The sequence below is a fragment of the Rhyacophila brunnea genome, unplaced genomic scaffold (genome assembly GCF_057557595.1).
Source record: "Rhyacophila brunnea isolate RB1 unplaced genomic scaffold, BYU_Rbru_1.0 scaffold_11, whole genome shotgun sequence".
NCBI lineage: Eukaryota > Metazoa > Arthropoda > Insecta > Trichoptera > Rhyacophilidae > Rhyacophila > Rhyacophila brunnea.
This window is the reverse complement of record NW_028232763.1, coordinates 34288983-34302616: the sequence shown is the minus strand read 5'-3', so window position 1 is coordinate 34302616 and position 13634 is coordinate 34288983. Positions and strand designations below refer to the sequence as shown.

At 35.8% G+C, this 13634-nt stretch overlaps 1 protein-coding gene across 1 annotated transcript; it reads left to right on the top strand.

Annotated features, from left to right (window-relative positions):
- Window positions 1–149: 149 nt before the first annotated feature.
- Window positions 150–9987, top strand: cos (kinesin-like protein costa). Its single transcript, XM_085960324.1, has 6 exons — window positions 150–681; window positions 1854–3967; window positions 4398–4601; window positions 5710–5867; window positions 6880–7156; window positions 8153–9987. Exons 1-6 carry the CDS (start codon window positions 405–407, stop codon window positions 8270–8272), a joined length of 3150 nt encoding a protein of 1049 aa, XP_085816450.1. The 5' UTR covers window positions 150–404; the 3' UTR covers window positions 8273–9987.
- The last annotated feature ends 3647 nt before the right edge of the window (window positions 9988–13634 follow it).

The window sequence follows — 13634 nt, the reverse complement described above, 5'->3', positions numbered from 1 at the left end:
TTTGTATTTCAAGCACTTATAGAAACTTTTAAATTGATATGTAAATTTAAAGACACCCACAAAAAATATTTTGAGGCATCGCCCGAGGAAAAAATTATATTTTTCAGATGTTTTTTGTTATATGATAAAACTTAAAACAACAATTGTCTATGATAAACCTGACGTTTACATAAATATAAAAATCCTATTTATTTACCCTAAAATATGCTGTTTCCCTGGTAAATTGTGGTGTTTTAAAATTAAATTTAGAATCAATAAATCCACAACTTAATTGCACTTCATCCTTTTGTTGCGTATACTAAAAATGCAGAAAGTACTAAACAGTGTGCGGAATACGCAAACGGTGATAATTCACAATCATTTATATGCATGGTAACTGTTGCTGGTGGCTAACTGCATAAGCAATGGAATTTCCAATACAAGTAGCTGTCAGACTGCGTCCACCGGACATCCCAGATTCTCCTCCGTGGTTCGAAAGTGATCCGGTCACGCAGACCGTTGCTGCAGCCAACGGACAGGTCTTCCAAGTCAACAATGCCCTTCCACTGGAGAGCTCGCAGTCCTATCTGTACTCATCTATCGTTACTCCACAAGTCAATTGCTTCCTTGATGGCTGCGACACTTCGGTTGTTATGTTTGGCCAATCTAAAACGGGCAAGACTTATACACTCTTAGGACCTGGTATGTGATCTTTGACTTGTTTTCAATTAACTACATAACTTTTTAAATAAAGACATGAATAAAGTCATCTCTGTCAAATCCTTATAAATTTTATTAGTCACTTGTAAAATCTTCATGATATTTTATGAAGTTTATTGTCGGAGATTTGCTTATATACACAGGTAAAAATAGCGGGTGAAGAACCACTGATATGAACTGATAACGTACAAAAACATTGTGTCAATTACCTGTCATTTTTACCTCCTTTCCAAATTACTAAAAATCAATGATCACGAGACTCAAAAATGTGTAAATTTTCAGAAAATTAAAAAGACTTTCTATCACGATGTGGTGGTGTGAGCCATGGTACGTGTGAATGACCTTGATGTGGTTATGATTTGGCAGTTTTTTCTATCTGACTATTCGTTTTCAGCTAACGCAACGAAATTCATCAACGTACTACAGGATGGGAGTACTTATCTGTATCCAAGTAAAATAACACTGCATACTATTTGCCTGTGGCGTGTGATCATATTCAATCACGTGACGTAATCATAACGTGTTTTTAACATTAGACATTTATCTGTGAAGGTCTCAGAATGATTGTTTTTTTGGAAGAAGGATCTCTATGTTTGGACCACCAAAAGAAGATGAATCTCTACTAAATTGGTACCAATAGTGTAGTTTATAATCTGTATAAGTTTTTAGTAGTTTTGGAGTTATAACCTAACAAATGGAAACGGAGACCGACATTGCTTTCTACCATTTATTCTCCCTTGCCCTGGAATGTCAGTTGGACACTGAGAGTCTGGAGGTCCATTTCTACTCCTGGTCTCCCGGTTCGTTATCCAGCCTCCGGCTTTGTCGACGTTATGTGAGTCGAGATGACAATGTATTGTCTATCCTTTCTATGTGTCTCACTCAGCGGAGTCTTTGCATGGTAGATTGGCAAATGGTTGACACGTAACGGTATGTTTGCTTCTGAAGTCGAAGTTATGGATTGCAGGTTCGAATCTCGCATCTGGCAAATTCACATGTTTTTCAATGTGTGTTTATATCTAGAGCATCGTCGCGATAGCTTGAAAAAATCTGTTATGAAACCTCTTAATCAGGACGTAAAGATTCTCAATGGATTGTAGTGGTAATGAAAAAATCACTTGTTTGTGAGCCTATAAAATGAATTCTTGTTTTAGGTGCTGATTCAATATATGGAGAGCAAGACCAAGGAATAATTCCTCGGTTCATACAAGATGTATTTCAGAGACTTCACCAAGCGTCTGAGCGAACATTCATCATCCACATTACTTGGATGAGAGTTGTCGATGGAAAGGTCATTGATTTACTTGGATGCGGCTTGGCAAAATGCAGCAGCGTAGCAGAGGCCTTCCAATACCTCAACAAGGGTGTCATCAACGAATGCTATGATCCATGTCATACAGTGTTCACAGTCAGCATAGAACAGAAGTGGATCGGAGCAGGAGGCATCTTACATCATAGATTGTCTACAGCAAGTTTCTGTGAACTTTCCGCTTACCCTGAACCCAGTTTGCACTCTTTGGAAGATATAATCAAGAGTCTCCTCATGCAATCGGATGAAAGGATTGTGAATTACGAACAGTCTTTATTGACGGCTATGCTGAGAGATTCGTTTGGAGGTCGCGCATTTACTTGGATCATATGCTGCATCAGCACTGACCTCAGGCATTCTGAAGAGTCTTTGAAAAATCTAGAATTATGCTGGTGCTGCCGCGGTGTGCGAAACTTTGTCACCGTTAACGGTTTTGCTGATAATAATACTCCCGTTGATACAGATAAAGATGTTATTCAAGGACCTGATCAGATTTTTGGATTGCAATTTGCTGCTCAACAGTGGGTGAAACTTGTATCAAATGCCGAAGAACTCTTTCAGAAGCTGTTGCAGTCAAATGAGATTACAGAAGTGGAAGCGGCGCAAATTAATGAGTGGCTCTTTTTAAAAGCCGAGTGTGACGAGTGTCTGAGTCCTAATGTTAATATCGATGGATCGGTTCGAAGCCAAGATGTCGGTCAGACCGGAGGCAGCAAACATGCGTTACCTCGAATTGCTGAAGATACTGAACCCAGTGAACTCAGCGACTCAGATGCTGATTCCGACGCTAGTCTACAGCATGATGACTTTTTGTTTACCGACAAACTTTGCAAATACATGGAATATTTTAGGGAGAAAACTGACGAATTGGCATCCGACAGATGCGAAGAATATCTTCACTGTGGTGATTTGGAAGACGTGGAAACTTCCGATGCTTGCGTGTCGGGTTCATCGACGCAACCCGGCAGAAGAAAAACGATACAGCCGGGCGAAAGCTTGACAGGAAGCGAATTAGAGCTCCTGAGAAGGGCGGCCGCCAAAGCTATATCTCCCGAATCTCAAAAGATCATCTTAGAATCCCACAAAACTTACGAAGACGCCGAGCCGAAACTGGTTCAGAGAGAGCTTCTCAAAATTATCGATTCTCCGGTGCCCAGTGAAAATTGTAAAAAATATAAAGTTTTACAGCAGAAATATTCACTCAAGCAGAGTCTAATCGCAAAGCTATCGAAGGAAGTGCAAGACGGCGAAAATCAGTTGAAAGAATTGTTAAGCTTGTGCTTGGCAAAGGAGCAGCTGATACAGGATCTCGCCAAGATTGTCAAAAGACAAAACAATGCGAAGAAGTGCACAGATAAGCATTCCACTCTCAAAGAAGAATATGAAAAAGCGAAGGCTGACTTGGTCGCCGCTCAAGCCAAATATATCGTCGGCGATGGCAATTCAAAACTGAGTCAGCAGGTGCGCAAGTGTAAATCCATCGTGGAACATTACGAGAGGCGTGTTCAAGATCATGAAATGAGCAAACGGATGGACTGCGAGAGCAATAAAGAAATCAAGAAGCACGAGAGCAAATTGAAGACGTACAGAAAACAAATTGAACAGGTCAAAAAACAGATAAAAAGAGACGAGAAAAGGAAGAATACCTTGGAGATAGAATTGGTAAAAGACAAGAGTAAGTTAGATGAAGTGTATGAACTGTCCAATCAGAAATGTGAATCGAAAACTAAAGAGAAAAAACAACCCACTTTGAAGCAAGTAAGCGCTAGAATATCGCACCTCGATCATATCTTAAAGGAGAAGTCTTCTGATTTGCAGAAGTGCGAATTATCAGAGGATAAGGAGTCAATGTTGAGGCGGGAAATAAGGAATCTCAGAAGAACGAGGGAGTGCTTGATCGATCAGCGATGTATCTTGAGCAACAAGCGGAAAACTAACAAATCTCTTTCGGACACCGAGGTAATTATTACAGCTACTGGTATTGACTTAGTTTAGTGCAAATTTTGACCCACTTGGGACTGCCAAGAAAGAAAAGCATTGTATGTGTTCATATTTTTTCTCTTCAATCTGAGAATGGTAGACCTCATACGATTGAAGCATCAATTCTGTTCGACAGTGTCAGTAATTAATCGGTGAAATAAAATATCACCATTAACCAAATATAAAATTATTAGTTGCAATGAAATCAATCAAAAAAGATAGCATTATTTTAGTATTAACAGTGTACCCTTTTGCCAAATACACAATTGACTCTCCTTTCACCTTCCTGTCTGCCTGCCAATGCCAAAGATTGCCGAACATAGCTAATAATTCAAGACTGTTTGTATGATTACCGATTACTCCGCTGTATTTACATATATTCTGATAATACTGAATATAACTGTTTCAGGAGCGAAAGATCCTTGAATGCGAAGAGGCAATCGAGGCCATAGACACAGCGATAGAATATAAAAATGAACTTATCTGTGGACGTGGAGCGCCTGAAGACGGAGCAAGAATCAAGCGAGAGAGAGGTGAAGAGATGCTAATGGCAAGACTGAGTAAACTGTCTTCAAATGAAATGAGGACACTTCTGTATAAATATTTCCAAAAGGTAATTATTTCTTCAAGTATCATCCTTATTGGAGCTCAGTCGATGGTGTTTATTGATTTGATTGAAAGACTTGTTTAATGTAGCATTTCATTTCCATGATAAAATAGATTTGCTCCACCTTAAGTATTAGATGGTTAGCTGACATTTTGTGTCTGATGCCCTGTTGTGATTCGCTTTATGCACAATTTCATGATGGTTTGAATTCCGTTTCCATTGGAAACAATTTGAGAACAGTTCATGCCCGAGTTTTGAAGTTCGAATTGCATTCAAGTGACTGAAATATCAACTAACATTAAAAATGTCATGACAAAACTCAAAGTAATCTCTACGATGAAGTGTCGATGCCACAATGTCAAATTATTGCAGTTTACATTTTATGTGTAAAACGCTAGTGATCTGTAAATTACAGATCTTACAGATTGTAACCTATATAAAGGTCAAAAATTATAATTATTAATTAATTAATTATAACAGTACAGTTCCACATTTTGTTAAAAACAGTTTTGGACAAGGCATGAACAAAAACGAACCATAAGTGCGAATGAGAAAGCATTCGGCATGTTTATATCTCTGCAATATGCATTATAGTAAGATAGAATTTCTACGGATGAATTAAATATTTTTTGGAAACGTCACCTTAAATATTGATTTCAATGATTACATTCATTTAAAAACTGCAAGCATGTACGTGTTGCTGAAGATTATTGTTTTTGTGTTAAATATAATTATTTTTAGTTAATTTAGTAGAAAATATTTCTATGTTGTGTTTAAATTTGGTAGCCGTACTGTGAAGCAACATGATGGTATAATGTTTCATAGTTAAGTTAATAATAATAAAATTGAGGTTCTACTGTGCGTTATATGCGAGAAACACTGCTTTATTTTGCCGAACAATAGCCATCCTCTTTATATTACTACTCTGAGGTTTTGGATAACCTTGCTTTAACTTTCACAAGTCTTTTTGTTATAAACATTTATTAAACCATGGTTCTTACTTTTAATATAATATGCATTAGTATTTCAAGAAGATACAAAAATTGCACTTAGGTAGGTATCTATTGAATCCGAAAATTGTAAAATATTCATGTAAAATTGTTTGATTTTTCAGGTGATAGATCTGAGAAGCGTGTGTGCTGGGTTAGAAGCGACGGCTGGGGCAGCACAGCGCGAGGCGGGAGGGTGGCGGCGGAGGTGCGCCGATGCATGGACTGCCCTGCACCACGCCAGGCTTATGCATGCTCGGAGGACCACTACGCTGACTGCCAGGTTTCATTTTTACCTATTCTTGTTACACATACCTTTCGACTCCTGATTACTTTCAATAGATGGCAGGAATCTCTGAGTTGTGATTTCATTTCAGGTGGTGGAGTGGAAAATGATAGTAAACTATTTTTACAAGGTCAGGTTCCTGACAAATGTATTTATTTTTACTAATGTTCATAAATGTCAGGGAGCCAGGAGTATGGTTACATAATATTTCTCCTGGATTCCAGACATCAAAAATGTGTTTTGAAATCCTTAATGTTTTTGTTTTATTAAATTACAACTATGTTCAGTAGATTAGTGACAATAGACTTGTATAATTTTTAATTTTGCGACCGAAATTTGCCGATTTTTGCAACGTTTTTATTAGCTCATATTCTTATTTGTCCGGTGGTTGTTTATCCAGTACAAATCTTGCAATCGATTTTTAACTAACTTCCCGACTAGCTGGACATTTGAAACTTTTAGAATATATCAGAACACGAACAGAACACATTCTTTTAATACTTTTGGCCATCTTTAAGTAGAATTGAATTCATTTTCAGTTAATTCTGTTTTGTATGAAAAGTTATTTCAGAAGAAATCCGTAATCCAATCCACTATTATAGGTTGCTAAGGGGGTGGTCCTAGCAACTAAATTATTAATATATACTTGCGTTACTATGGAAATCAAAATGAAATGTCAAAATGACATTTCAGTATTCTATATTTGTTTGTTTTTTATTTACTTCATATTAAGTACAAGTTTGAGCATATTGAGCATAATAATTCAACAGAAAATTTAAAAACGTTGTATATAAAAAGTTCTTTTTATCTTGTAATTATTATCAAATATTGTCAGTATTTGGCGTACTTATTTTGCATAATTTTCGTGGTAGGTGAAGTGTTAATTAGTAAACCACTTAGTTACCTATTATCTTTACAATTCTAGCCTGCTCGCAAGAGTAGTGAGGAAGATGTGGAAGTACAAACGATCTAACAGATATTAATGTATTAATGTCAATTCTATCCATAGGCACTACCACACCATGAATCGGTTGATGCGTGAGATGACGGGAGACACTGAGAGTGACAGCACGATGTATAACAACATCTGCGGCCGGATCCCACTCTCGTTGGAGTTTCCTCCGGGCGGTGACCCCGGAGGCACCAGTGACACTGAAGCCGAGAATATGCTCATGCAGCACAGTCAAATTGCTGCCACTACGGCCAAAATTAAAATGAAGGATCATACTGTAGACGGAAACTCTAGATTCTTGGATAGAATACAACACATTGCTCGATATCATCAGGTAATATTGAAATGAAGAACATTTCAAATTTACATTTATTTACCAACATATAAAAGGTTCCTGAATTGACACTTTAATGAGTGCAGGATAAAGGCCATGTTTGCGGCGTCCGCTATGGATGACTGGTAACTTGTCCGCTTATGAAGATGTGGGTATTGGGTTTGAATCCCAGGTCTGGAAAAATCACATTGTGTATTTGTTACCAGAAAAAAATCTGTTAAGAGACTTCTTTGTGAGACAGCTGGGATACAGATTGAATTGTATCTTACCTCTTGAAATCTAACTGCGTACCACAAAGAATGGATACCACACTACGCTGGGAAACACTGAATTAAACTACTTATTTTTCTGTGAAACAGAACATAATAATATTTATTGTATAATTTTACATAATATTTAGTCATTGTAACACTGTAGATACTACAACAACAACGAACCAAAAGCCAGATTCGAGTATACTACTAAAACTGCTACAACTTTTTTATGTTTAATTTCAGTATTTTTAAAAACTTCTGTAGGTATTTGAACACTTCAATTTATTTTAAGTATGTAGGTAAATTTGTAGTTTTAAGAAATATATAAAAATAAAAAATAAAACATTTTTACTAATGAAAAGCGGTACCAAATTGACGCCGATTGTCCAGAATCACTGGTCAACAATGACGTTAAATTGACGCCGATTGTCTCCAATGGGTTAAGCAAAGTTTTTGATTAAACTGAGTTAAATATAATAAAACCACTCTACTGATTATGTAGTAGTGAGTGCTAGGAAAAAATAAGTTGGGTCATTATTTATAATTCTTTTTTACGTTACAGTGCCAATTTTAACACAATATTTGGTGTAATAACCTTATTCTATGAAAATTGCATATTTCTGTTTTTGAAGGAGCAATGATGATCCATCGTATTGTAAAGGAGAAATCAAGATGCATTCTAGCATATACTGCGTACGGAGCATAGATAATTAGATAATAAAATTGTTTATTTGTCTTCCAGAGTACCATACCCAGTCAGAACTTAAGGCAACTCCAGCCGGCTAACATCTCTCCCGCAACGAAGGTCACCCGCCAGAAGAATAAACTGGTTATCGTGCAAGAGGACAAACGCTACAAATGAACACCTAACATTGCAAGATACATTGTTTTAAATGCTATGTGGAATTTGTGAACGTGGAATTCTTTCAGAAGAGAAAGATCGCCTACATTAAAAATAGATATAATCTATTTTTCCTTGTTGGCCTATTTAAAGGCCTCACCTTCAGATCGAGTTGATTTGTGTGTAAGAGGTTACTGGGGAAAATATTTTTCCCTTTATAGGGTTGAAAATGATGAAAATGTTTCAAAGGAAGTAAAAATATATATGACTTGAAACTATATTATTTTTCACTGTTTTATGAAGTTTGATACACAAATAATAATTAACATTTTTTTTGTGCACACAGCACCTTTTGTGTAGAAAGATTATTTCATGACGCTTTAAATTGTATGTCTGCAGAAATGGATGTACCTATGTGTCGTCTGCAGGTTTTGTTGGTATTTTTTTATCTGGCAAATGAGTCCTTTTTTAGCTTTTCTGAGCTGAGTAGGATTTACATCTTGAAGTGCTCAACAATTTGCATTAATTTTGCCAATCGGCTTTTGTGGTTTAAATCAAATAACATTAATTACTTGCCGATGCCAGGAATCTCTACAAATTTTAGTTATAACATACTCGCACTTTACTTTTCAATGAATAATTCACAAGATTTGAGAACGTAACATTCTTTATTGAACATACATAATTTGAAAACACCTCAGATTTGCATATTTTTTTTTTCCGACCGTGTCCGATCCTAATAGGATCATATGTGCCTCCACATAGTGAAGGTTTGTATTAACAGATTTTTTGTTTATTTTACGAGAAATGGATGTCAGCCATTTGCTCAACCTAGTAGGTCCAAACTCTGGCTCATACACATATTGAAAAACGATATGTGTACTTGCCAGACCCAGGATTCGAACCTGAGACCCACGGCATGATAAAACATGCATATATATGTATCTATTTCTTTAATCTTTGCTTCAGAATCACATTCGAGAGCTTTTTTGAAACTTGTCAATTGATGATTTGCCATTCAGAAGTGAAGTCATATCTGATGAGCAGTTTAAATTTTCTTATCACCTAAAGAAAACAACCACCCAAGCATACGAATCTATCATACATCATCGAAATTAAGATTGTCTGGAATTAATCAGACAATTCAACATTTATTCGACCTACAGCATTATATTAAGCAATATTGTCGTCTGTCGACTAAAACTAGATAATAGGTTCGTCTATGAATTTTCAATAATTATTCAATTAATATTTTGCATATTATTATTGCTATGTTATCTTAGTCAGGATGTAGTTTAGAGTAAATATTCTTTCTTTTTCGTCAACAGTCCATAGCCCACATCAATCTTGTCGATTTTCATCCTCCACGATCTGCAGTTCACCGCAGCTCCCTTCACCGACAGCAGCTGTTTTGCATCCATCCCAACAGCAAAATCTTGCTCTTTCACAGACCTTTTGCTGCGAATACATTATGATCACATCACGTACTATCACATGCTGGTAGGGCGACAAATTTAGTCGTTCTGCAGAATAATTTGAATGGCAACTATCTCTATATATTCAATTATGGAAAGTACCAACTCTAATTTATTAGTATTTTGAATTATCATTCATTCATGGAATTTTAATTAAATTTAACGGTTTCTAAAATTACTTGCAATATTGCATCCATAGATAATATTTTGATTAGAACCCAATCAGCAGACCATTGATAATTGACGTAAACACCAGAAACAACAATGAAAAAAAAAACAAAGAGCGTGCTTTTTGACGTGAGTCGTAAATTTGTAGGCATGTAGAACATAACAAAAATCGTTCATTGAGTCATGCCGTTACCGATGTAGCGCGGTACGTGTGAGGTGACCTCATTGTTGCTCTGGTGATTACGGCAGATTTTGCTAACTGACAATGTTCGTTTAAAAGTTCGAAATGTGCTACGGGATGGGAGCATCAGTCTGATAACATTTTAAATACCAAGAAAAACGACATTACACACTTTTTTCCATAATGGCTTACTGTGACAATGCATAACATGATGATAATGTATTTGACGCATTTTCCACTATGGGCATCCATCAAGCATCATTTTTGGATTCGCGAGTCATTCATCATTTGCAAGTGTGCCACCTATCTCAATAGAACCATTTTTATGTGTCAATGATTTTTTTATTGGTTTCTCCATCCATGATTTATGGACCTATACATGCGTCGCAGTATCTTCCTTTCACACCCATCCAGTAACTCGCCAGTTGTCACTGGTATAGTCTAGGAATCACCTCTGTAGGATATCACTGTGCAGATGATGATTTTACGTCACTAACTTAGTTTGTAAATGTTATCTTACTGATAATATATTTATTATATATGAAGCTAGTAGACTGTCTAAAGTTTATCAAGATGGTGCTACGAGGGTGGTCCCAGAAGTACCCGACCTAACAAAGAAAACACAAAAAATTTGGGATTTTTTTTTTTTATTTCTCTACGTAGTCTCCTTTTAGGTTGATACACTTTTTCCAGCGATGTTCAATAGCTTTGATACCCTGTTTATAGTAAGAATCGTCGAGATCCTCGAAATAGCCATCAACCGCCGACTCCACCTCTCCATTGTTGGCAAATCTTTTACCACCGAGCCATTTTTTCAAGTTTGGAAACAGAAAATAATCCGAGGGGGCTAAATCTGGCGAATAGGGTGCGTGAGGAAGCAATTCGAACTTTAACTCATTGATTTTGGCCATCGCGATAACGGATGTGTGACCTGATGAAACGAAACTTTCTTTTTCGCCAAATGCGGTTGTTTTTTCTTGATTTCATCACTCAAACGCTGCAATAAGTTTGCATAATACATGCCGTTGATTGATTTTCCTTCCTGAAGATAATCAATGAAAATTACCCCACGCGCTTCCCAAAAAACTGACGCCATGACCTTGCCTGCAGATGGAACTGTCTTCGCCTTCTTTGGAGCCGATTCTCCCCTTTCAGTCGATTGTTTTGACTGTTCTTTCGTTTCAGGTATGAAGTGATGGACCCATGTTTCATCCATGGTTATGAATAGACGCAAAAACTCTGCTTGAAACTTCGCCTAACACTCGATTGAAACATCCTCACAATGCTGTTTTTGTTCCATTGTGAGTAATCGCAGCACCCACCTTGCGCACAGCTTTCTCATGTCCAAATTTTCAGTCAATATGTGATATACAGCACTTTTTGAAATGCCTACTAGCTCGCGAAATTTCAGTCGACGTTCATCCAATACCGTTTTGTGAATTTTCGTCACCATTTCTGGCGTGGTCACCTCATTTGGTCGACCACTGAGATGTTCGTCATGGCAGCTCGTACAACCTCGTTTAAACTCAGCCACCCAATATGTTAATGTTATAAACAAAGGAGCAGACACCCCCAGAGTAGAATCTAGCGCCGCTTTGATATTGGTTGGACTGAAGCCTTTCAAATGAAAGTATTGTATCACATAAATATGACCAATTTTTTCCATGTTTACAAATTCACTGAGAGCGTTCACTGTTGATGGCTGACAAATAATTACTGAACAACGTAGCGTCGTCAAACTTCAAACTTAGGCTTTATAAGGTTGGTACTTTCTATCATGGTCACTATTTTCAAACAACAACTGCTATCTATACGTCAGGTCGGGTACTTCTGGGACTACCGGTAGTATTCCTGGCATCTTAGTTCTACAAATTGCCACCCACCGTCATAGTCTAGAAGAAATCATCGATATTAGGTTTTCAGCTGTTTTAGATTAGGGATTGCAATACCGAATAAAAACACCAATACCGGCATTCGTAAAATAATTGCAAAAACACAAGTATCTACCAATAAATATAATATGTATGTATTATGTAAAAATCTTTTTAAAATATTATATTTTATAGCATGTGTAATTGCTGGTCACCAAAGACGATGAAGGGCCACGGAAGTAAACCAAACATCGCTTAACACGACAAAAAAATTACAATCCTGTTTTTATGTTAATTGAAGCGCCTACATACTTTCAAAAGCGGTTAAAACGGTTTTATGCAATTTTGAGATAAATTGAAATAACATATATCTTTTACTACCGTTTTAGACGATTTTGAAACTAAGCTAGATTTTTAATAATTAATATTGACGTATTTAGCTGAGTTTTGAAATTAAAACTCAGACCATACTATGGTAGACAAGTTATTTATCAAAATATATATCCATTTCAAAATACTCGAAAAACTGTTATAGCCGCTTTTGAAAGTAAGCGCTTCTATTAATACATTTGTTTCCACTGTCAGTACCGAATATATCGGTAGATACTTATAAACTACTTTTAAAAATTTTAAGATTTCGAAAAATATTGGGATACGGGTTTTGAAATACCGGTATTGCAATCCCTATTTTAGATGGATCTTTATGTATGGAATTTTTTCATATAATTGTGATTGATTCATACTGTCAATGTGAATGATATTTTAATATTCATGAATGAGTAAATAAGTTTAATATGTAATTCCATGTAGAAATTCTTAAAAATTATACATCACTGTTTAAAACATATCATTAGGATAGTTTTTTTTTTTGTTGTTTTCCGAAAACCAGTAAAGTGCAACTTCGATGCTTTTGCTACCATGTAGCTTCATATTATTTTTTTCAATCGTTATTCTATTTATACGTTTAGACAATCCTTTATCCGTAATGTGACAATTTCGCAAAATGGAGATATGTAGTTTTGTTTTTTTATAATTTTATATAAATTAGTGCAATGGCACATAATTTGATTAAAATAACCTTGACCTATATTATTATTTGTCTAGTTAAATAAGTTATTCTTTAACCCTTTACTGCATAGTGTCGCAAATTTGCGACTTTTCAAACTATTTCGATATAGCCAATGCCATCTGTGTAAATTATCAAATAATATCTCTTTTCGATGCCTAGAAAACTGTTTTACCATAAACATCCTACTTTACGGATTTTGTCAGGATATTTCAAGAAATAAAGCATTTCTGCATTATAGTCTATGCATTTCTACTTTTAACAGTTGACGAATACGTATCTACGCGAAAATCCGCATTTGTAAATAAATAAAAAAAAATGTACAGAAGATTGAAATTGGTTGAATAAAAATATCTACACATCAAATAAGGTGTGTACATTAGTTTTTTATAATTGTTATCATTTAGTTTTGTATTTTGTCATACTAAAATGTAAGATTTCCTAATGTCGTAAATCTGCGACACCACGCAGTAACATACAAAATTTAATGGAATTTTCGAAAAAAAAAAAAATAATATTATTTTTCCTTCATTCACAAGGCATTTTGACACCAAGAAAAAATAAAATTTTTCAAAAAAAAATAATCATGCAGTAAGGGGTTAAGTTGAAAGTTTGTATTCGT

Coding starts and splice junctions, on each gene's coding strand:
- cos (XM_085960324.1), top strand. CDS start 405: ATGGAATTTCCAATACAAGTAGCTGTCAGACTGCGTCCACCGGACATC. Junction 5,868..6,879: donor ACCACTACGCTGACTGCCAG/GTTTCATTTTTA, acceptor TTCTATCCATAG/GCACTACCACACCATGAATC. Junction 7,157..8,152: donor ACATTGCTCGATATCATCAG/GTAATATTGAAA, acceptor TTTGTCTTCCAG/AGTACCATACCCAGTCAGAA.